Source organism: Choloepus didactylus, chromosome 15 (assembly GCF_015220235.1).
Source record: "Choloepus didactylus isolate mChoDid1 chromosome 15, mChoDid1.pri, whole genome shotgun sequence".
NCBI lineage: Eukaryota > Metazoa > Chordata > Mammalia > Pilosa > Megalonychidae > Choloepus > Choloepus didactylus.
Window position 1 is genome coordinate 46,436,015 of NC_051321.1, and position 23,492 is coordinate 46,459,506.

General features: G+C 36.5%; 1 protein-coding gene across 1 annotated transcript in view; it reads left to right on the top strand.

Annotated features, from left to right (window-relative positions):
• The window catches only part of ATAD1 (ATPase family AAA domain containing 1), a 120,530-nt gene extending 103,990 nt beyond the window's left edge, over nt 1-16,540 (top strand). Inside the window, exons 9-10 of the mRNA XM_037804346.1 lie at nt 12,798-12,931; nt 14,796-16,540. Of these exons, the coding sequence (XP_037660274.1) occupies nt 12,798-12,931; nt 14,796-14,916 (255 nt within the window). The 3' untranslated portion in view covers nt 14,917-16,540. The remainder of the gene's footprint in view (nt 1-12,797; nt 12,932-14,795) is intronic.
• Nucleotides 16,541-23,492: the final 6,952 nt, after the last annotated feature.

Consider the following 23,492-nt stretch of genomic DNA (forward strand, 5'->3'; position numbering starts at 1 on the left):
TGCTGAAAAAGCATTTGACAAAATCCAACATCCGTTTTTGATAAAAACACTTCAAAAGGTAGGAATTGAAGGAAACTTCCTCAACATGATAAAGAGCATATATGAAAAACCCACAGCCAGCATAGTACTCAATGGTGAGAGACTGAAAGCCTTCCCTCTAAGATCAGGAACAAGACAAGGATGCCCGCTGTCACCACTGTTATTCAACATTGTGCTGGAAGTGCTAGCCAGGGCAATCCGGCAAGACAAAGAAATAAAAGGCATCCAAATTGGAAAAGAAGAAGTAAAACTGTCATTGTTTGCAGATGATATGATCTTATATCTAGAAAACCCTGAGAAATCGACTATACAGCTACGAGAGCTAATAAACAAATTTAGCAAAGTAGCGGGATACAAGGTTAATGCACATAAGTCAGTAATGTTTCTATATGCTAGAAATGAACAAACTGAAGAGACACTCAAGAAAAAGATACCATTTTCAATAGCAACTAAAAAAATCAAGTACCTAGGAATAACTTAACCAAAGATGTAAAAGACCTATACAAAGAAAACTACATAACTCTACTAAAAGAAATAGAAGGGGACCTTAAAAGATGGAAAAATATTCCATGTTCATGGATAGGAAGACTAAATGTCATTAAGATGTCAATTCTACCCAAACTCATCTACAGATTCAATGCAATCCCAATCAAAATTCCAACAACCTACTTTGCAGACTTGGAAAAGCTAGTTATCAAATTTATTTGGAAAGGGAAGATGCCTCGAATTGCTAAAGACACTCTAAAAAAGAAAAATGAAGTGGGAGGACTTACACTCCCTGACTTTGAAGCTTATTGTAAGGCCACAGTTGCCAAAACAGTATGGTACTGGCACAAAGTTAGAGATATAGATCAATGGAATCGAATTGAGAATTCAGAGATAGACCCTCAGATCTATGGCCGACTGATCTTTGATAAGGCCCCCAAAGTCACTGAACTGAGTCATAATGGTCTTTTCAACAAATGGGTCTGGGAGAGTTGGATATCCATATCCAAAAGAATGAAAGAGGACCCCTACCTCACCCCCTACACAAAAATTAACTCAAAATGGACCAAAGATCTCAATATAAAAGAAAGTACCATTAAACTCCTAGAAGATAATGTAGGAAAACATCTTCAAGACCTTGTATTAGGCGGCCACTTCCTAGACTTTACACCCAAAGCACAAGCAACAAAAGAGAAAATAGATAAATGGGAACTCCTCAAGCTTAGAAATTTCTGCACCTCAAAGGAATTTCTCAAAAAGGTAAAGAGGCAGCCAACTCAATGGGAAAAAATTTTTGGAAACCATGTATCTGACAAAAGACTGATATCTTGCATATATAAAGAAATCCTACAACTCAATGACAGTAGTACAGACAGCCCAATTATAAAATGGGCAAAAGATATGAAAAGACAGTTCTCTGAAGAGGAAATACAAATGGCCAGGAAACACATGAAAAAATGTTCAGCTTCACTAGCTATTAGAGAGATGCAAATTAAGACCACAATGAGATACCATCTAACACCGGTTAGAATGGCTGCCATTAAACAAACAGGAAACTACAAATGCTGGAGGGGATGTGGAGAAATTGGAACTCTTATTCATTGTTGGTGGGACTGTATAATGGTTCAGCCACTCTGGAAGTCAGTCTGGCAGTTCCTCAGAAAACTAGATATAGAGTTACCATTCGATCCAGCGATTGCACTTCTCGGTATATACCCGGAAGATCGGAAAGCAGTGACACAAACAGATATCTGCACGCCAGTGTTCATAGCAGCATTATTCACAATTGCCAAGAGATGGAAACAACCCAAATGTCCTTCAACAGATGAGTGGATAAATAAAATGTGGTATATACACACGATGGAATACTACGCGGCAGTAAGAAGGAACGATCTCGTGAAACATATGACAACATGGATGAACCTTGAAGACATAATGCTGAGCGAAATAAGCCAGGCATAAAAAGAGAAATATTATATGCTACCACTAATGTGAACTTTGAAAAATGTAAAACAAATGGTTTATAATGTAGAATGTAGGGGAACTAGCAATAGAGAGCAATTAAGGAAGGGGGAACAATAATCCAAGAAGAACAGATAAGCTATTTAACGTTCTGGGGATGCCCAGGAATGACTATGGTCTGTTAATTTCTGATGGATGTAGTAGGAACAAGTTCACTGAAATGTTGCTATATTATGTAACTGTCTTGGGGTAAAGTAGGAACATGTTGGAAATAAAGCAGTTATCTTAGGTTAGTTGTCTTTTTCTTACTCCCTTGTTATGGTCTCTTTGAAATGTTCTTTTATTGTATGTTTGTTTTCTTTTTAACTTTTTTTTTCATACAGTTGATTTAAAAAAGAAGGGAAAGTTAAAAAAAAAAAAAAAGAAAAACAAGGAAAAAAAGATGTAGTGCCCCCTTGAGGAGCCTGTGGAGAATGCAGGGGTATTCGCCTACCCCACCTCCATGGTTGCTAACATGACCACAGACATAGGGGACTGGTGGTTTGATGGGTTGAGCCCTCTACCATAGGTTTTACCCTTGGGAAGACGGTTGCTGCAAAGGAGAGGCTAGGCCTCCCTATGGTTGTGCCTAAGAGCCTCCTCCCGAATGCCTCTTTGTTGCTCAGATGTGGCCCTCTCTCTCTGGCTAAGCCAACTTGAAAGGTGGGATCACTGCCATCCCCCCTACGTGGGATCAGACACCCAGGGGAGTGAATCTCCCTGGTAACGTGGAATATGACTCCCAGGGAGGAATGTAGACCTGACATCGTGGGACGGAGAACATCTTCTTGACCAAAAGGGGGATGTGAAAGGAAATGAAATAAGCTTCAGTGGCAGAGAGATTCCAAAAGGAGCCGAGAGGTCACTCTGGTGGGCACTCTTATGCACACTTTAGACAACCCTTTTTAGGTTCTAAAGAATTGGGGTAGCTGGTGGTGGATACCTGAAACTATCAGACTACAACCCAGAACCCATGAATCTCGAAGACAGTTGTATAAAAATGTAGCTTATGAGGGGTGACAATGGGATTGGGAAAGCCATAAGGACCACACTCCACTTTGTCTAGTTTATGGATGGATGAGTAGAAAAATAGGGGAAGGAAACAAACAGACAAAGGTACCCAGTGTTCTTTTTTACTTCAATTGCTCTTTTTCACTCTAATTATTATTCTTGTTATTTTTGTGTGTGTGCTAATGAAGGTGTCAGGGATTGATTTAGGTGATGAATGTACAACTATGTAATGGTACTGTAAACAATCGAAAGTACGATTTGTTTTGTATGACTGCGTGGTATGTGAATATATCTCAATAAAATGAAGATTAAAAAAAATACCAAAAAAAAAAAAAATTGAAGGTATATGATAATCAAAATCTTCAATAGCTTTTGTTTTTAAGGTTTTTTGTATAGGTAATACAGTCAACATGGTTCAACTGTGACTATATATATATTAAATGGTATACAGGGAAAAGTCTCCCTACCTCCCCTGTTTTTCTTCTGTGTCCTCTCAGATTGGTGTTACACCTGTTCAAGCAAATTAGAATGTACTGTTAGTCCCTTCCCCCATTGGTTTTTACATAAAGCATATTGATAAACCATGCACAGTTCAGTGCCTTTCTTGTTTTATCTTTGAGATATTTCCATATTAGCCTATGGTTCTTTTAATATTCTTTTTCTTTTTCTTTTCTGCACTGCATAGGATTCCATTGTAGGGATATACTGTAATTTATTTAATCAGTGCCATATTGAAGGACATTTGGGTTGATTCTAGTTCTTCACTGTTATAAAATCCTGCATTGTATAGCCTTGAACATGTTTTATTTCACATGAGTGCAGAAACATAAGTAGGATGAATTTTGCCGAAGACTAATTGCTAGATTAAAAGTAAGGTGTTTATAATTTTGGTAGCTATTCCCAAATTGTACATGCCAATTTACTTCTCTACCACCAGTGTTAGAGTGCCTCTTTCCCTATAGCCTTGCCATCTTGATAGGTAGAAATAGTACCTTGTAGTTTTAATCTGTAATCTTTAGGGATGAAAAGAGTACTGTATGTTTAAGAGCTTTTTGAATTTTTTTTCTGTGAAATATCTGTGCATATTTTTTGCCTCTTTTTCTATTGAAGTATTCTTTTTCTTACAGATTTGCAGGAATTCTCTATTTATGCAAGAGATTTGCCCTTTGTCTATGATACGATCTGAAATTTTTCCGAGTTTTTCCATTATTTTACTTTTTTTTTCTTCTTTTTATAGCTTCTGGGTTTTGAGTTTAGATGTAAAAAGCCTTTTCTATTCTACTCCATTCTACTATGTTTTCCAAGTTCTTGCTACTTGGTTCCAAAATTCAGTAACTAAATATATTTGAATAATGTAGTATTCCTTACTATTGCAAACTTGATATCTAAACTCACTATTTGAACTTGCTGTCCAAAATAAGACACCAAATGGATTCTCATGCAAGGGATACTAGTATTTCTATGGTTTTCTTCTTACCTTGAATCACCAGTAACCCCATGGCTAATTCTGCTTCAACCATACCCTATCTCCTTACCCCCTTCCCATGATTTCCTGTCATATCTCATCTGTAAATATTTTAGTCATATCTCTAAAAGGTCTCCTTTTTTTTTTTTTTAAACATAACCACAGTTCCATTATTAGGCCTAACAAAAAGTTAACTATAATTCACTATTATCATTGAACATCTACACAGTGTTCACTTTTCCAACTCTCCCCTCAATGTTGAATTTTAATTTTTTTGACTTAGGATCCATGTGAAGTTCACACATTGCAATTAGTTGACATCTAAGTTTCTGTAGGTACCTTCTTCATCTTGCTTTTTTCTTACTTTTTTTTTCCCTTTCCATTTATCTGTTGAAGTTAAAACCCAACCAGATTGAGTTTGTGCAGATTTTTCCAGTCTGAATGATAGTGATAGCACTGGGAGCATTTGTTCCTCTAAAATTGGTAGTGTTAGAGCAAGAGGTAGGATAAGATTTGGGTTTCAGGTTGGTGGGGAGGGGAAACAGGGCTACTTATTAGGTAAAATTTATATTCTTCCATCAGGATATGCATAATAACTGGAGGTCCTTTTTGGTTTCATATGTAACATTTAAATCTTTGATATATTTGGAATTTATCCAGATATATGTAATAAAAAAGCCTTGCTTTTGTTTTTCCAGATGGATACCGAGTTTTTTCAACACGATTTATTTAATAGGTCACCTTTTCTTCACTAATTAGAAATACTACCTTTATCACATACTAAATTCTAATAGATAATTCCATACTTTCTATTCAGGTCATTGGTCTTGAGTGTTTCTTATGCAACAGCACCACACTGTTTTAATAAACATTGAGGCTTTATAAATTTTAATATCTAGGTAGAGCTAGACATTCTTTGTTGTCCCCTCTGTTCCCAAATTTTCCTGGTTATGTTTGTTCATTTTTGTGCATGAATTTTATAATGAATTTGTCTTATTCAGGAAAAAACAACTATTAGTATTTTGGGTGGATCTTGTTCTGTTTACAAATTAACTTCAAGAGAATTAACATCTTTTTGATGTTGACTCTTTCTGTTCCAGAACATTGCTATGTCTCTCTGGTTGTTCATGTCTCTTTTTCTGTCTTTCAGTAGTGTTCTAACGATTTGTTTCCTTAAAATATATCAAAATAGCATATATGCTATATGCAAAAGTTTAAAAAATGTAGAAGATTACAGAGATTAGATGAGTGATTCTTAACCATTTTTGGGACATAGAGCCCTTTAAGAGTCAGATTAAAGCCATGTAGCCCTTCCTAAGAAAACTACATATGAATTTGAAAGTTTTTGTGCAATTTAAGGGAAAGCTGTAAAACCCTCCATTGATTCTATGTTAAGATTTGTCCTAAACAAGAAATTAACAAGTTGCCTTTTCCTTTTAATTAAATTTTTGGTAACTGCTTTTAAAATAGTATAATTGTAATACTATTTAGAGAAAACACGTGTGCCGGTTTGAATGTATTATGTCCCCCAGAAAAAGCCATATTCTTTGGTGCAATCTTCTGGGGCAGACAGAATAGTGGGGATTAGGTTGGAGTGTTTGGATTAGGTTGTTTGCATGGAGATGTGCCCCACCCAGCTGTGGGAGGTGACTCTGGTGGGATACTCCCATGGAGGTGTGGCCCCACCCATTCAGGGTGGGCCTTGATCAGGGGAGCCATATAAACATGCTGACTCAAAGAGACTGAAGGGAGTGCAGCTGTGAGTGATGTTATTTGAAGAGGAGCAAGCTTGCTAGAGAGGAATGTCCTGGGAGAAGCCATTTTGAAACCAGAACTTTGGAGCAGACGCCAGCCATGTGCCTTCCCAGCTAAGAGAGGTTTTCCGGACGCCATTGGCCATCTCCAGTGAAGGTACCCGATTGCGGATGTGTTACCTTGGACGTTTTGTGGCCTTAAGACTGTAACTGTGTAGTGAAATAAACCCCCATTTTATAAAAGCCTATCCATCTCTGGTGTTGTGCATTCTGCAGCATTAGCAAACTAAGACAGATTTTGGTACCAGAGAAGTGGGGTGCTTTTGCTGCTGTGTTTGCAAATACCAAACATGTTGGAACGGCTTTTCAAATGGATAAGGGGAAGACTCTGGAAATATTGTGAGGAGCTTGATAGAAAAGGCCAAAACTGCTTTAAAGAGACTGTTTGTGGAAATATGGACTCTAAAGATACTTCTGATGAGGACTTGAGCAGAAATGATGAATGTGTTGTTGCAAACTGGAAGAAAGGTGATCCTTGTTTTAAAGTGGCACAAAATTTGGCAAAATTGAGTCCTGGTCTCAGATGGAAGGAAGAATCTGGAAGCAACAACCTGGAATACTTAGCTGAGGAGATCTCCAGACTACATGTGGAGGACATATCCTGGCTTCTCCTTGCAGCTTATAGTAAAATGCGAGCAGAGAGAGATAAACTTAGAACTGAACTCTTGGGTTCAAAGAAACCAGAAGTCAATGGCTTGGAAAATTACAGGCTTCCAGGGGGTGGAATCCCAGAAGCTACAGCCCAACGTGAGGATGTAACCAAACATGGAATCCAGCTGCCATTTCAGTACAAGCCAAGATTAGAGATGGAATTATCCAGAAAGGATTTGTGGAAACTCCTGTTGTCTGATGGCTTTGACCCCTGCATGCTTCATGCAAAGCCAACAGAATTTTTGCGAGATCTTTATAGACGGAGCCATTGCCGTTCTGGACTGGAGGAGACAGACAAGGAACAAACTGAAGGAAAAATTTCTTCAAAGACAGAGCCATGGAGGTTGAGGTCTGGAGTCAAGAGGTCTCGGGCTGGGAGAGCGGAGCAGCCCACATGCATGGAAAGGGTGAGTTTGCCCTGGAGGTCGAGGGCGGGCCTTCCGCCTCGATGCTCTGGAAGAGTTTTGCCACCTCAGGTCCCAAAGAGGTTGGAGCACATTCCCAGGGAATTGGGGAGAGCCTGGCTGCCACCACACTGTTCTGAAGGGGTTGAGCGTGTGCCCCGGAGATGGAAGGGAATCCGGGAGCTGCCCCGATGTTTGAGGAGGGTGGGGCCGAGAAGGTGGTCTTCCCAATGTGTGGGTATTTTGGAGTACTCACCTAAGCGTTTGGAGAGGAAAGGGCTGCCGAAAAGGCCCTTAGGAAGGGTTAGGCTCCCACTCTCTCAAGCCCCAAGGATGCAACGTTGTTCTGTTAATGACTCTCAGACCTTGAAATCTAATGGAGTTTGTCCTGCAGGTTTTAAGAACTGTTTTGGTCCTGTTAACCCTGTTTTCCTTACTGTTTCTCCTTATGGCAATGGAAATGTTTATCCTATGAATGTCCCTCCTTTGTATATTGGAAGCATATAACTTGTTCTAAGTCCACAGATCCAAAGCTAAAGGAAAAGTATGCCTTAGGACTGACCACGCCTATATTTGATTTTGATGGGATCTTGTACTTAACTATTGTTACTGAAATGACTTAAGTTTTTGTGGTATTGTGGGATGAATGTATTTTGTATTTGGAAAGAATATGTTTTTCTGGGGTTCAGGGGGTGGAATGTGCCGGTTTGAATGTATTATGTCCCCCAGAAAAAGCCATATTCTTTGGTGCAATCTTCTGGGGCAGACAGAATAGTGGGGATTAGGTTGGAGTGTTTGGATTAGGTTGTTTGCATGGAGATGTGCCCCACCCAGCTGTGGGAGGTGACTCTGGTGGGATACTCCCATGGAGGTGTGGCCCCACCCATTCAGGGTGGGCCTTGATCAGGGGAGCCATATAAACATGCTGACTCAAAGAGACTGAAGGGAGTGCAGCTGTGAGTGATGTTATTTGAAGAGGAGCAAGCTTGCTAGAGAGGAATGTCCTGGGAGAAGCCATTTTGAAACCAGAACTTTGGAGCAGACGCCAGCCATGTGCCTTCCCAGCTAAGAGAGGTTTTCCGGACGCCATTGGCCATCTCCAGTGAAGGTACCCGATTGCGGATGTGTTACCTTGGACGTTTTGTGGCCTTAAGACTGTAACTGTGTAGTGAAATAAACCCCCATTTTATAAAAGCCTATCCATCTCTGGTGTTGTGCATTCTGCAGCATTAGCAAACTAAAACAACACGTAATCGGTAAACCTTTAGCAGGGGTAGGCATTGATAAATACATCAGAGAAGATATTTTCCTGTTAAGTTTTAAATGAAGGATTGTATTGCTTGCTGGAAGTTTATAACATTTTGAACCACATATATGTGGTCTAGTGTAGATAAAGGTGATATAGATGATAAACATTTAGATGACAGATATAAATGATTAAAGTTAAACTCTTTGTCCCTTAAGATAGCCATACTTTACAGTCTATTGTTTTCACATTTAAACTTTTAAGAAATTACTTACTACATCAATTTAAATTTTAATTTCAGTATTCTGCTTTTTTCAACAATAGTGTCTGGCAGTTCTTTGAGAATTTCATTTTTCATGGGAGAAGGGAATTTTTAGCATTCTGTTCTTATTCTTGAAAGCACAAAGTATTAGTCTAATCAGTTTTATGATGTAAAATATGAATGTTCTCTGAGTAATTGTTGAACATGAGAAATTCTCATTTTCCACTAGCTGGTTTTTATATGCTGAAGGCATATTGTTATGTCATTAGAATCTGAAAGAAATTATTATAATTTTTTTAAAGGATGCTTCACATCAATAGCACCCATGTTTGTCTAATAAAATGAGCACCATTATGCTTTGTACATTGCTGTGCAGAGTACCAGGTTGCAAGTAGACTACTTGGCTTTTATATTTTAGGAGTTTTTCTTCTCTGGAGAAAAGAATGAAGCTTTTGAAATGATACTGTGCTCTACTCTTTCACAGTCCTTCATCAACAGATATTCCTTAACACAGCTTACTTATTTTAAAGAGATAGTGTAATGGTTTGGTCTTAAAATTTTAAGTACAAAAAGAACTTGAGGTAATAAAATTTATATTCTATACAAGTATCATGTCTAACCCTAAAGGAAAGAAGTAGCTTTTTTCCCCTCTACAAACCTACTGAATTTATAGATCTCATATAGCATAATAAGAATAGTTGCCAAGCATGGGCTTTGGAGTTGGGAGTTCCATGTTCTGGCTTGACTATTCTGTGCTTTGTGACTTTGAGCACATAATGTTTAACTTCTCTGTGCTTCATTTTCTCATCTGGAGATAATGCCAGAAATCTCATAGAATCATTTTGAGAAATAATTTAAATATTTATAAAATGCTTCAATACCAGTCATATTAGCAAGTGTACAGCCAATGGTAAGTATAAAAAATAATTGTACACTCTCTCAAGCTATTTTAGAAGTCTGTTAATTTATTCCAGTATTACTCTCATTACTTCAAACCTTTTTTTGAGAATTGTCTTCAGCATTGTCTAATGAAAACAATTCTCATTACTTCACAGTTTATGTAATAGCTGTCCAACAATAAAAAGGACTACTTTTAGAGTGCTTGCTATGTGCCAAGCATTGTGGTAAAATGCTTTATTTAAACCTTAGTTCCTCTAATGAGTACATATTAGTTCTCTTGTACAGCTGAGGAAACTGAAATCCAGAAAGATTATGTAATAACTTGCCCAGGATCACACAGCAGAGAAGTGATGATGCCTTTCTCTTAACCATTACTACATGATACCCCTGGTAAATTAATCTTCCTCCCCCAGTGACTGGAATCTTCTTTTCATTCTTGCCTTTTACTTGATTCATTCATTTTTCTGTCATCTTATTCTGCACAAAATTTGTGAGTGGTTAGAACATAGTGTAGTCCAAAGAAGGAGGTGGTCAAAGGATGGGGTAGAAGTGTTCATTGTTTGACAGAGAACTAATTTTTGTTAACTCAGGGTCTACTTTGAAGATCTTTTTAAGTAGTTTTTAATTTATGAAATATTTCTAACATATACACAAATAGACGTAGTCATGATCCAAATTTAATAGGTTATTTTAACATACTATTATATTTGCCCCACATCTTTTTTTTTTTTTTTTTTTTTCTTTTAAATTAAGTACAGGGCTTACAGATGGCACCTGGTCACCTTTTCCCCACCCCTTCAACATCATTGGTAGCCTACTTTCCTGTAGTTGGTAACTTGATATGTTACCAGTTACATATCATGAATATGTGTGGAGAGATACATAATACATGTTTTGGTGTAGGTTATTTCTATTCTTTCTCTATTGTCAACAATAGAAAAATCAGATCTTTTTATGTGTCTGTTTCCTTTTATATGTGATAAGTTTTTTAGGTGTAGAATTTTTTGTACTTGTAGAATTCTTAGGTGCAAGAAAGTATAAACCACAAAGAATAGACAAGTCTGACTACAGTCAGAATTAAAGCTTCTGTATGACAAGATAACATGAACAAAGTGAAAAAAACAAGCCACAGGAAAAACATTGGCAACCCTCCAACCAACAAAAGACTTAATACCCAGATTATATACAGAATTCCTATAATCATTTTGCCAAGTTTTAGGTATGTACATTAGATGATAGATGCTAACTAGTCCTAAGAACTTATTTGTGTGATGTGTTAGTATATGAGATATATATGTTAAGAATGTCCTAGTGTTATTGTGGGTTTGTTGATTTCTCTTTGTAATTCTGTTCATTTTTGCTGTCCATGTTTTGAGGCCATGTTACTAGGTATATACAGGAATAGAATTATTACATTTTTCTGGTGAATTATTTTTTATCATCATTATGTAATATCTTCCCTTTCCCAGTTACATGTTTTGAATAAAAACCTATTTGATGTGATGTAAATAGAACTGTACTAGCTTTCTTTTGGTTAATATTTGTCTTCTATATCTAATCTTTTCCTTTCATCTTTTTTTCTTTCAAATATCATACAAAACCTGATTGTTCTTTCCTTTGATATGGGTGTGACTGTTGGAAAGTACAAATAGCTGTATGTTTATTTTTTTAAAAAAGTTTAAATCTTGTCTTTCAGCCTGGTAGTTTTAATCTGTATACATTTATGGTGATTACTGATAAGTTTGGCTTTATTCTTTCTTTCTTCCATTTTTATGCTTTCTCTTTGCCATTGTCCCCCCTTCAATCCTACTTTCTTTTGTATTGTTTTTGTGTTCTTTTTTTTAAGTTTTAATTTTGAAATAATTCCAAGTTTACCAGAAATTTGTAATAATAATATGAAACCCATAACAAGAACTCCAACAAACCCCCTTACAGATACGTAGTTCCACAAACAGAAAACATTTTGCCACATTTGCCATATATTTCTGTGTATCATCCATCCATCCATTTATCTATTTCCTAAACATTTGAGAGTAGATTGAATAGATCATGCTCCTTAATCACTTAACACTTCTATGTGTATTTCTCAAGAACAAGGATATTCACTTGTTACCACTTTATTTACAGTTACAAAGTTTAAGAAATTTAACATTGTTACAAAGCTTACAGTCTATGTTCCAGTTTTCTCATATGTCTTAATAATGTCCTTTTGGACCTTTTCTCCTCCATTATTAGGTCCAATCCAGGATCATATATTGAATTTCATTGTCATTGTCTCTTTATTTGCTTTTTTTTTAAATCTGAAAATGAAAATGATAATATCTGATGAGATTCAATAAGTTATTACATGTAAAGTGCTCAGGACAATGAACAGCACATAGGAATCGTTTAATAGATAATAGTTAGAAATAAATTTCTTGTTCATTTTTCCTCCTTAATCTACAGATAAGTTTAGTATGATGATTCTGTTATTGCAAGTGTGTCTTGTGGCTTGGATGATCATATAATTGGCTTGACTATACTTAGTTTGGGGAACAGAACTGTAGGTGCTGAATTAATGTGTTGAGGTAGTGAAATACCAAAACATTACAGTTAGAATGAATGTTAGAATATTTCAGTGGAGTATGTTTTTTGTAGCGGACTCAGGACTTGATGATGTAGGCTGTTTGAAGAGTATGTTGACTATATTAAAAGTGTCAACCTGGTGCCTTCTGAGAGGTACCAAAGTGAATCCAACAGTGTTTGAATGCCTATTTTCCCCCTTCCTTCCATGGTATACCTAGTGAGACTTATTTCTGTTTTTGTCATAATGGCAAATAATGAAAATCAGGTTTCAGATTTCTAAGCTTTTATGGTAAAAACAAAAACAAAACTAGTAACTGAAAATACCTTTTAAAATTTCCCTTTCCATACAGTTACAACATGCTAAACTTTCCTTAACTCTAATAAGACTGTTTGGAAGTAGCCTTTGCAGTATATTTTGTATTTGTTTTATAAGTTTGTTTTATATTTGTTTAAGGTGGATAGGCATGTGGACCTGCTAGAAGTTGCCCAGGAAACTGATGGGTTTTCAGGAAGTGACCTAAAAGAGATGTGTCGAGATGCTGCTCTCCTCTGTGTCAGGGAATATGTTAATTCGACAACAGAAGAAAGGTATGTGTATTCAGAGTTGATCTCTAATATTTTTCAAAACTATTTAGTTTTTTTAGGTTAGTTTCTTTCATTTTGCTTTCCAAAGCAACCCTCCTTATTGGAGTATAAGGTAAATTTGAATTAGCAATCCCCTCAACTTAATTTGTTTATTGCCATTTTGAAACTAAATTGTGGGGGGATGGATAGAGAGGGTGTGTGATGAAGAAAAGCTGAATTTCTACTGACAAGTCAGTGGAAAGGGTTGTAGAAACCTAGGCTTGCACCTCACTACTATAGGAAAACATTCTCTAGCACCCCAGATTGCTTCTGCATCCCAGATTTTATTTCCTATGGAAATGAGTGCCTTGTCTTTCAGAAATTTCACATGTAAATTTGGAAGGGTGGTAACTGAGTACCAGACTTCAACTTGTTAACAACAGTGAAGTCACTAAACAAAGAATCCATTCTGTTACTGCAGCAGACTTCATGTGTAACCAATTTCAATTTATGATGAGCTTGAGAAACCAATTTTATACTAACCTTATTCCGGCAAAGATACCAGTGAACTTGAATGACCAACTACTGATGAACCATGTCCTTTAAGGAAGTTTTTCAAAGGCCACTTTCCCTGAACCATTTTACATTGCCTTTCTCTACTACTTTTCAGATTATTGACCTTCTAAGAGAGAACTTCTATGATAATTAGCAAATCAATGTGCTTTTTGGAGTTGTGTTGAATAAGCTAACGTTTGCCCTTTGTTTTTCAGTCTCTTTTCCTTGGGCCCCTGTGGCTTTCACTGCAAATGACTCTAATTTGCCAATCAGTATTCGTGTATTTAATGATAGTGTGCTGCTGTAGCAAGCTTCACCATTAGTTTCTTTATTGGTATAGAAAGTTGTGAATGAAAGCTGCCCTGTCAGCTGGTAGCTGTGTGTGCCCTGGTTCTGGACCCATTATTTGTGCTCCCTCAGGCCGTGTGGCAGAGAGGCTCACTCCATTTGTTTATTTATTTATTTTTTTGCCAGATTCATCCAGCAGTTCTAACAAATTAAGACTCCTTTTGGTACTAGTAGCCAGGAAACTACTTTATAAAGGTTTTTATTCTTGTAGATGAAAGTAAACGGAGAAACAACCAATGTATAGATAAGTTTTGTCAGAATAAATTACATTAATAATGAAAACTTCTGTGTTTCTGCTATCCTCATAGCCCTGGAAGTTTTATATTTCAGTATGAAAACCTGGGTAATAGGCTTGGGTGATCATAACTTTTTCCCTGAGTATTTTTCTTAAGTGTCTATTAATTACAAAGGAGGCAAAACATACTAGATTTTGTTTTTCTTATTATTGAAGTAAGGGTTGGGACTTGGATTAGATGGTTTTATTAATAGCTAAGAATTTTTTTTTAAGTTCCTCAAACACTAACTATGTACATGAGTATATACCTAGGAATGTTACTCTTTAACTCCAGTTTTCAAGAGAATAACTTGATTTCTTGATTGGAATTATATTCCTGTTGAATAAACTAATACACCTTTATGTAGCATTTTCACCTTATGCTAACACTTTGTACTGTATTCTTGGTGTGAAGTATTTGATTTTAGCTACCAAAGCTATACGGTTTATTGCCAGCCATTTAGCTTTCTACCTGTTGGCAGTTGATGCTTTTCAAAAATCTCTTATGATTTGTAGATGCATAGATAAATTCTTGGAAGAATTTGCATGAAGCTATTGTGATTGTCTCTAGGGCCTTTGGATTAGAAAGAGACTGTTTTACAGTTGAAAAATTTATTTTTTTAGCATTCATTTTTAAAAGTTTTGGTAAAATATCATTTACAGAGGTATATTCTAAAGTTATTTGAATATTTGGTGATTTTTGCATTTTAGCCATGATGAGGATGAAATTCGACCTGTGCAACAGCAGGACCTGCATCGGGCAATTGAAAAGATGAAGAAATCAAAGGATGCAGCATTTCAGAATGTTTTAACACATGTTTGTCTAGATTAAGAGTAAAGATCATTTGTACAGTTCAAATGTAATCTAGTTCAGTGTGCCCTCTTATCAGCTGGAAATAGAATGGAAGGGGGAATATTCCTTAAACAGTGAGGGAGTTAAATGTTTATGACACTGGTTTTATACTCTGAATTCTAAGTTATTGAGACATAGTTGTTATATAAACAGTGTTACTACTTGTCAAAGATCATGAGGAGGAACAATTTAATCCAGCCTAAGTGTGGGTACTTGTGTTTGACCTCTTTAGCCATATGTTGCTGCAGCCTTATAGTATCTAAGCTGGTCTTAAAGTAGTAAATGATTCATTGGGTCATCAGTGAGGAATGGGGATGTGGTTAAGTGCAGGTTTCTAGATGTGTGAGTATGTGTGTGTATTTGTGTGTATATTAAATGTATATATATTCACACATTTTATAATGACATTCTGTAGATATGTTTGAATACAGAAATTTTTTTTTAACCCCAACTACTGAATCCAGAAGGTACCAAATCGTATCTAGCAAAACTAAGATTTAAGGTTGTGTCTAAAAGGTACAGTGATTAAGCCGTTTTTCTGTTGTCATTTGGTTCAAACTTTTTCAAGTTGATTGTTTTCTCTCTTTTTATTTGGTTAGTTGGAGTGAGCCACATCTGAATATTTAGATGGAGCTCAGTTATTAAGGTTTTCAGAATATTCAAATAGAAATACATGTTCAGTGATCAGCATTGAATGGTTGTCAGCCAATCTAGTGATTAGTGCTGATTTCACCTCTTTCAGCAAACACCCTGAGCAAAGACATTTTTAAAATTTTAAATTGACTTAGTGAAGGTGGATTGAAAACTTTTTCACAAGAACGGTTTGAAAAACCTCAGTGCTATTGAAGGTATGTACATGATTGTCCTGACTTTCTTCTTTAGCATAGCAGTTCTCTTGTAACCATATTTTTTTTAATGTTATTTTAAAGTTATGTTTTCTTTAATTATGGTCAAATGTAATTTGTTCATTACAAATGAAATGATAGTTTAAAACAAGTAGCTGCTGCTAAATGTGCTAAAAATACTCAAAACTTTAATTTTAAAATTTTCTTAGCATATTATAAATTTTGCCCAAGTGAAATACAAATATACACATTAAAATTTCCATATTGTATCTAGTTCTTTGAACCTCTGAACTGCATAAAAACATTTTTTGTATCAAAGTTCCATTAATCAGAATTCTGTTATAGGCACTTAAACATACAATATGAGGAAAATGGCATAACATAATCTTGACGTGCCTTCTCAATCGTTAGAAAGATTAAATTATGCTTCATATATTTTTATTTTTATTATTTCTTTGAAAACACCCAGTTTTTATTCATGAGTTATTGGATTAATTTCTCTGATAGTAAGTCTCTCACTAGTTTGTTGGATAGTTGTTTCTTCAATTGTGCTATGAATGGTGGGATAGAGGTTGTGGGAGAACACTTTGGATAGCAAACAGCAAGTTATGAAAAATTGTGAAGATGATGGAAAAGTTAATGAAGAACACAAGACCCCATAAATAGAAAATTTTGTCTACATTTTAAATATTTATTATGCTGTTAAATGCTGTTATTTTATAAATGTATAATAAAGAGGTCCCTCTTTATTGATTTTTTTTGCCCTTCAACTGTTTTTTTCTTGCTATGTAGTTTTCACACTTTCATAGTATACATTTTAGGATCTAATCATTATTCTTTTTAATGTGAATTTCAGTAATTATTTACTGCTAATATGATGTAATCTGATGGCATGTTGATTCAAAATAAGGGGTGGTGAATTCCTTCTCATATCATTTCTTTTTTTTTTTTGTCTCTTAAATTCAGAATACCTGATAGTAGTAGTTGTTAAATTTGCCATGGTTTTAATCATCTAATGAAGTTAAAACAGTATGCTTCCAGCAGCAACCATGACTCATCTGGACATCTTAAGGCCTTAAGTAATTGAGGAAACTTTATGATCTTAAAATTCTAAAGAACTTTTAGTGTTGTGTAGTCTGTCCTTTTGTAGGCATACATGTCACATATGAAGGTGGATTCTGTGTTCTAAGGTATTTCATTTATGGTAGCAGTTAAGAGTAACTGGATCGAGAGTCAGACTGCCTAAGTTTAAGTCCAGGTTCCCCATTTCTTAACCATAACCATGTGTCCTTGGACTAGTTACCTAACTTTGAGCCCTCAGTTTCTCATCTATAAAATTGGCCAACAGTGGCACCCACATTATAGGGTTGTGTAATGAGTTCATGCATGGCAGACTGTCAGCGTAATGCCTGTCATGTAGTAAACTGATCCAGTGTTAGCTATCATATCATTATTAATATTATTATTACTTTTACACACTGATGTACATATCGTGTTGGCCAGGTTCAGTTTTTGAGCATTCTCTATTCTTAAACCATTTTCATAATCTGTAGTTTGAAATCTATGGGTTGATATTGAAAAGATCACTTGTGAAGTTTCTCTAAAAGCCTCATTGTTGGACCTGGTATGTTTCAAATTATTCCCATGCTTTTTTATAGAGTTTAATAACTCAGTATTTAAATCAACTCAGTATCTCCTTTACTATGCCTTCTTTCTATCTCATTTCCCACCTGCGGGTAGTCTCAGAACTTAACACATTATCAAGAGCTGAGTTGGGGAAATCTAAATATTCTGTAATAAACTGACATTATTTAGTAGCTATGACTTAAAGATTTGGTGCTAGATGAATATGTCTCAAGCCTTGGGTGTGCCTGTATAAAAATAGCAGCATCTCATCAGTGGGAGTTTTTGTTTTTTACTAGAATTGTGTTGTTTGTGGAGAAATGTTACAGCTTGCATAAAGGAAAAAAAAAGGAAGATGTATATTTTATAATACTCTTTTTAGCTTCTATTAAATTCAGAATATTGAATAGAATTCTGATATGCTATTGTATTTCCTGCATGAATAAAACTCTAGCACTGACTAGTAAAGCTATAGAATTCCATTTAGAACTGACAGAAATCTTTAGAGGGCCTTCATCATTAAATTTGCTTGTAGATTCAGTCATTAAAGCCAGTTACCTAACCTTTTCAAAAGTTAAATCTCTTCACATGTATAGGAAAAAATTCTATCCATGTCATCTTGTTCATGAAATTGTAGTGAGGAGAACAAGAACCTTATTAAATATGATCTAACAGAAATGACTAAAATATGATTGGCATATATAGCAGATGCCAGATGTTAATGAGGTCCAGCCTAAAAGAAACCATTTAGCAATGTGATTAAAAACAAAACATCCTCAGTACACTGGTATAAATTTTATTGTATTAATACTAACAACCCATATGGGTCTCATTACAAAAATGCTAAACTGGGAGTATAATTTCATGATTGTCTAACATATGCATTTATAAACTTAAGATCACTTTTAGATACTAGCTTTTATGCTTTGAAATATAGTTCCAGTGAATATTAATGGTGGGTGTAGAATGCATTGAGGACACAGGTTTGTGAACCATGGCAGCTCAGTTTTAAAACTAGAGCCAAAACACACTAAAATAATTATTGGCATACCAAACTTGGAACTGAGAATAGAACACAGTGGTGCATGCCACACTGTTCTGAAGATGCATAGGTTCCAGAAATTCTAAAAATGACAAAGATACTCAAATAGGGCATGGCTGTATCACCCAATAAAACAAACATGCTAGAGTGTCATCTACTGAGCCATTGTCAGAGTTCTAAACTATCTGTTAGGTTCTATAGCAGGCAGTCAGTACTGGCGAACCTAAGCAAAAATGAGCATTTATTTGAAGGATATGGGGGAGCTCACAAAATTAAAGAGAAGCTTAAGAATGGGACTTTGAATAGAAACTCCAGGAATTACCTTTTATTCATACTGGAATAAATGAACTCCCACAGTTTATCTTTGCTCCATTCAAGATTCAAAATCCTGGAAATGAGTGAGCAAACCTGGATTAAAAAACCACCCTTTGCATTCCTGGAGCTTTGAGAGATGGACTCTCCAGAAAATCCTTTGGTTTAAATGGTTTGATGGCAAGTGTCTGGGTTTACCAGCTCATCAATACAGAATAGAAAAGAAAGGTAATTTGTCCAAAGGAAATTGGCCATTTATAGTCTATACGACATATTTTCCCATACAAGCTTTCTAAAAGCCTCCTTCTGACATAATACAACTGTTTCTTGTGCAACTGCAAGCAAACTCACTTACCCCCTCCTCAGAGGGAGAAAACCTAAAGTCTTCCAGCTGCTTCCAGCTCTAAGTCTGGGACCTTGGAGTGGTGTCCATTGCTCCTCATGTTTCCTATCCCACTGTGTAAATTCTGTTACCTATGAATTAATTGGTAAATTCAGTCACTGCCAACATATCTGTCCAATAATAGGTAAAGGAAGAAGGAAGTAAAATTTAACTAAATATATAAACACATATGACAGATACATCAAAGAAGCAAATTGAGGTAGAAGCAAATGATATTTTTCAGAGTGGGTCACTATTCCTCCAATTAAGGCCCCTTCTGCCATGTGAGACATTTGGTGAAAATTCATACAAGGCACACTGTTCTCATATACCACCATTCCTCCCATCGGTTAATCCTCATCTCTTTTCCCCCAAACCTCCTTGTCACCTATCTAATCTTTTTCCTACCAATTCTGGCCATTTGCTTCTGCCTGTGAATCTATCTATATCTTCTCTATCTCTTCCAGGCAAAGCAGATAATGTTTATCACTTGAAATTCTTCTACAGGGAGATTTCCCTTCTTCATTGACCTTTAGGGCCACCCTTGGGCATGATTGAAATACAGTAGCAGCCTACTTCGGGCTGGTGCCAACATACAGTGTGTGGCCATCTGTACGCCTCCTCCACCTGGTCACCTGAAGCTATAGGTATATGCTGAATGAAGAGCAGTAGGACAACGTAAGTGAGTATGCTGGTAACAAGAGCAACATGCTCATCAATCGGTGTGGAGGGGCCTTCAGGGACTGCTTTGTCCTGTCCTATATGTTCCACTTCCACTTAATGGCATGCTAACTTGGCATGCCTAATTCTGGCTAGGAAGATCACCTTGTACTGTTTCAGTTGTAATTTTTTCCAGTTATTGTGTATGAAAGAACAATGGGGACTAAAGTATAACATTGCTTTTTATTTGTTTTATTTCTAAGGAATGCAAGCCCTTTCCTCTGACAGAGTGAAGGGCTGATCATTCCAGTTCCTCCTAGAGTCTAGTTGTGCAGAGCTGGGCCACAACTTTAATTAGATGGAGTTCACTAAGGCTACCCTTCCTGAAACAGCCTTTTGATCTTGTTGGTATTTGAGCTGGGAGGGGTTTGGTTTGCAGATTCAGATGTTTATATTTCCCTTTGTATTCATTTCAGAGGGGGACCTGGAATAGAGTCACCATGAGAATGCACACTTCCATCCTCTCTTCTGCCATTTTCTGGGCAGAATTCCTGGAGTGGGGATTGCCTAGCCTAGCAGTTTGTTTTTGCAGGTGGTGTGTTTGCAGATTCCAGTCTGTCCCACCAGTTTCCTACTGTCAGAGGCTTGGGTAAATTCTCATCCCTGCAAAGTCTCCATCTAGGGCAGACTTGCTGCTCCATATACTATATCCAGACCCAGAAGTCAATAAAGACTCACTGCTCACCTCTGAAAGTCTTCTTTCTCTCTGGAACTTACTTCATCAAGAACTTGCATTTGCTATTATTTGCTAGCCTCATAGAAAAGTATTTTGTTCAGGTTTTTCTCGTTACTGTGGGAGTGAAGGGCTTCACATCCTTTTACATTCTTAAAGACTCTTAAGTCCCGATATTCAGCTGTTAAGAAATCATGTGGGTATCATAAATCGTGTAAAGTTCATTTTCAACTTCAAAGGTTTCAGACCCAGCTGTGGAGTTTCTTTGTATACCACTTTACTTCTGTGGGCTGCTATTCTTTTGTCCATAAGTAGGGTCATAATGTGTACCTTCTGGGATTGTTATAAGAATTATATGAAAATGCTTTGGAAGCTATAAAGTGAATACGGTTCTAGGTTATCATGTAATTAGGCAAGTCACCTCACATTTCTGGACCTCCATATTCTTATCTGTAAAATGATGGAAATGTTGAAATAGATATGCTCCCAAGTTCCCATCCCAATTTTCACTACCCACTGCACTATGTAACAGTAGACATTTTGATAGACAGATGTAGGGCCCTTAGCAATACTGACCGGACCATCAGATAGGACTTCTAAACTGGGTGACTTTCTTAGCTACTGATGGGAATAGACCTTGGTAGATTGACTTTTTTTTTAATAGGCACAAATTATGAAAAATGCCTTTAAGTAAAGAAGGTCATATAGACACTTCCATGTACCTCGTGCTTCTGTTTATTAAACTTGTTTATCTAACCCTTGGTTTTGTGGTAGCTGTAAGCCTTTTCTTTGGTTTACTTTGAATACACAAAGATTTGGTACTTTATATAATTCCTTTTATGATTTGGGGATAGAAGGGGGGATCCAACCCCTTTAGCAGTTAATGGAATTAATTTAGTCCATAAATGTAGGTTCTTGGTGGATACATTTGTAGAGGCCACTCTTTTAACTAGTTTAAAATGTCACATCAGTGTTGGAATTGTTTACATGGGAAGTACTGTCCATTATTTCATCCTCTGCTGCACTGAACTTTATCTTTGAACTGTTAAAAGAAAACATGTATATGGAGTAAATATAAATCAAAATTAATTTCTCTTTACCCATAAATTTGTATATTACCGTTTATAAACAACTTTCACATATTGTATTTTAGTAAAAGAGGAGGGCAAGTTTAAACTTCTAAAGTAAAACAACTATATTTAAAAACTTCAGCAAATCAAGAGTGTTAATTGATGCCAGTAATTACAGATACATATTATGACATTAAAAGAGCTGTGCCCATCAATTTGTTACATATATATTTGAAGGTAATAAAATTGCATTACTTTTACAACATCTGTAATTTAGATTACTTAATAATTGAGACTGGCCTTCCTGCAATTAATCCAAATTAGGAGGTCTTTGGAAAGGTTAATGGACTGAGGGTCGTGGAAAGTACCTTAATTACAAAACATAACACCGTTGAAAAACTACGGAGGCCCTCTGCTCACCTTCAGAGTTCTTGTTTTTCAGTTAATCATTCACTAAGACTTCCTTGCATCCACCATATTTGCTAACCCCATAGAAAAGTGTACTAAACTAAGATGTCCAAGCTCTAGCCAGTGACCCATTTATTTTTTGTAGTAATTTCAATAAAATCAAGATATAAGCCAAAAAAGGGAGGCAGTTTTTTGGAATGTGTGTTCGTGAGTTGCCTGTATATCATTTTCATCATTTGGTGAATGTGTACTATATGAGTGGCCCAATGATAGTTAATCTTCACCAAAGAACTAAATTCATGCTAAGGGGAAGAGAAAGAGGTGGTTACTCTTTTAATACCTCAATATAATTAATTATGAATGATTTATGCATATTAGTGATGGGGAATGCTTAAATAATGGAAACCTTTGTCATTCATATCCACACAGCCAAAAGCTGTACCATTGGTCATCAAACCTTTAGACATCAGTTGACTGGTCTGCTGCCCATCTAATTTCCTGATTACTTACAAGGAAAACATATTGAAGATCCATACAACTCCTAAAAGTCAGGTAAAATAAAGGAGGAAGATGAGGAAAAAACAAAAACAAAGTTGCTGTTTATATGTAACCAAGATTAGTTTTGTCTTGCAGAGAAGATAGGTTGGAAAGAAATTGTGTGGCCTGGTAAGTGTTATATATTTATAAGGCTTGCTATTATCTGGTCAAATGATTTGTGTATGCCTTCCCAGAATTTTTCCCACTACCCTGTATAGTGTGGCAGGGTCCCTTGGCACCACTTCTCATCATGGACCTACACACACATTTCCTGCCCCAGTTTTTCAACTTATAGGCACTAGGAGCTAGCAAAGTAAGCTTTGTAGAGAAAAGGGGAGGGGTCACAAGTGGTAGCTTTGAGTTGTCTGTTATACTGGTTTTATTTGGGGTGAAGGCCAGTAGCAAAAACGTGCATGAAATCTTCAAGACAGAAGAAAGGCAGGGAGGGCCTCAAGGAGAAAAAAAAATGAAAAAACTCTTGCAGGTCACTGAAAGTACAGGTAGAAGCCGGTATTATCCTGTCTTGCATGCAAAAGTAGCAATTGCTGAGGTTGAGGAGGGTTTTTTTTTGTTTTTTGTTTTTTGTTTGAGGGGGAATAAAATGTTTCCAAGACTACTGCGAACAGGATCTGCTCCTTTGGGAACAAGACAGCAAGGCACTTTCATTTCCTCAAATGAGGGGGAAAAATCAGATGCTTGTGCAGTGAATTCCTGGACTAAACCATCCCCTTCTGTGATGGTTGGGTTCATGTGTCAACTTGACTAGGTGGCCTAGCTGTCTGGTCAAGCGGGCACTGGCCTGACGATTCCTGTGAGGCTATTTGAGGCTGGCTGGTTTGTCGGATCATCAGTCAATTGACTGCAGCTGACTGATGACTCATCAAGGGGCATGCTTCCACAGTGAGAGAATGCAATTGGCTGGATTTGGTCCAGGTGATCAGTT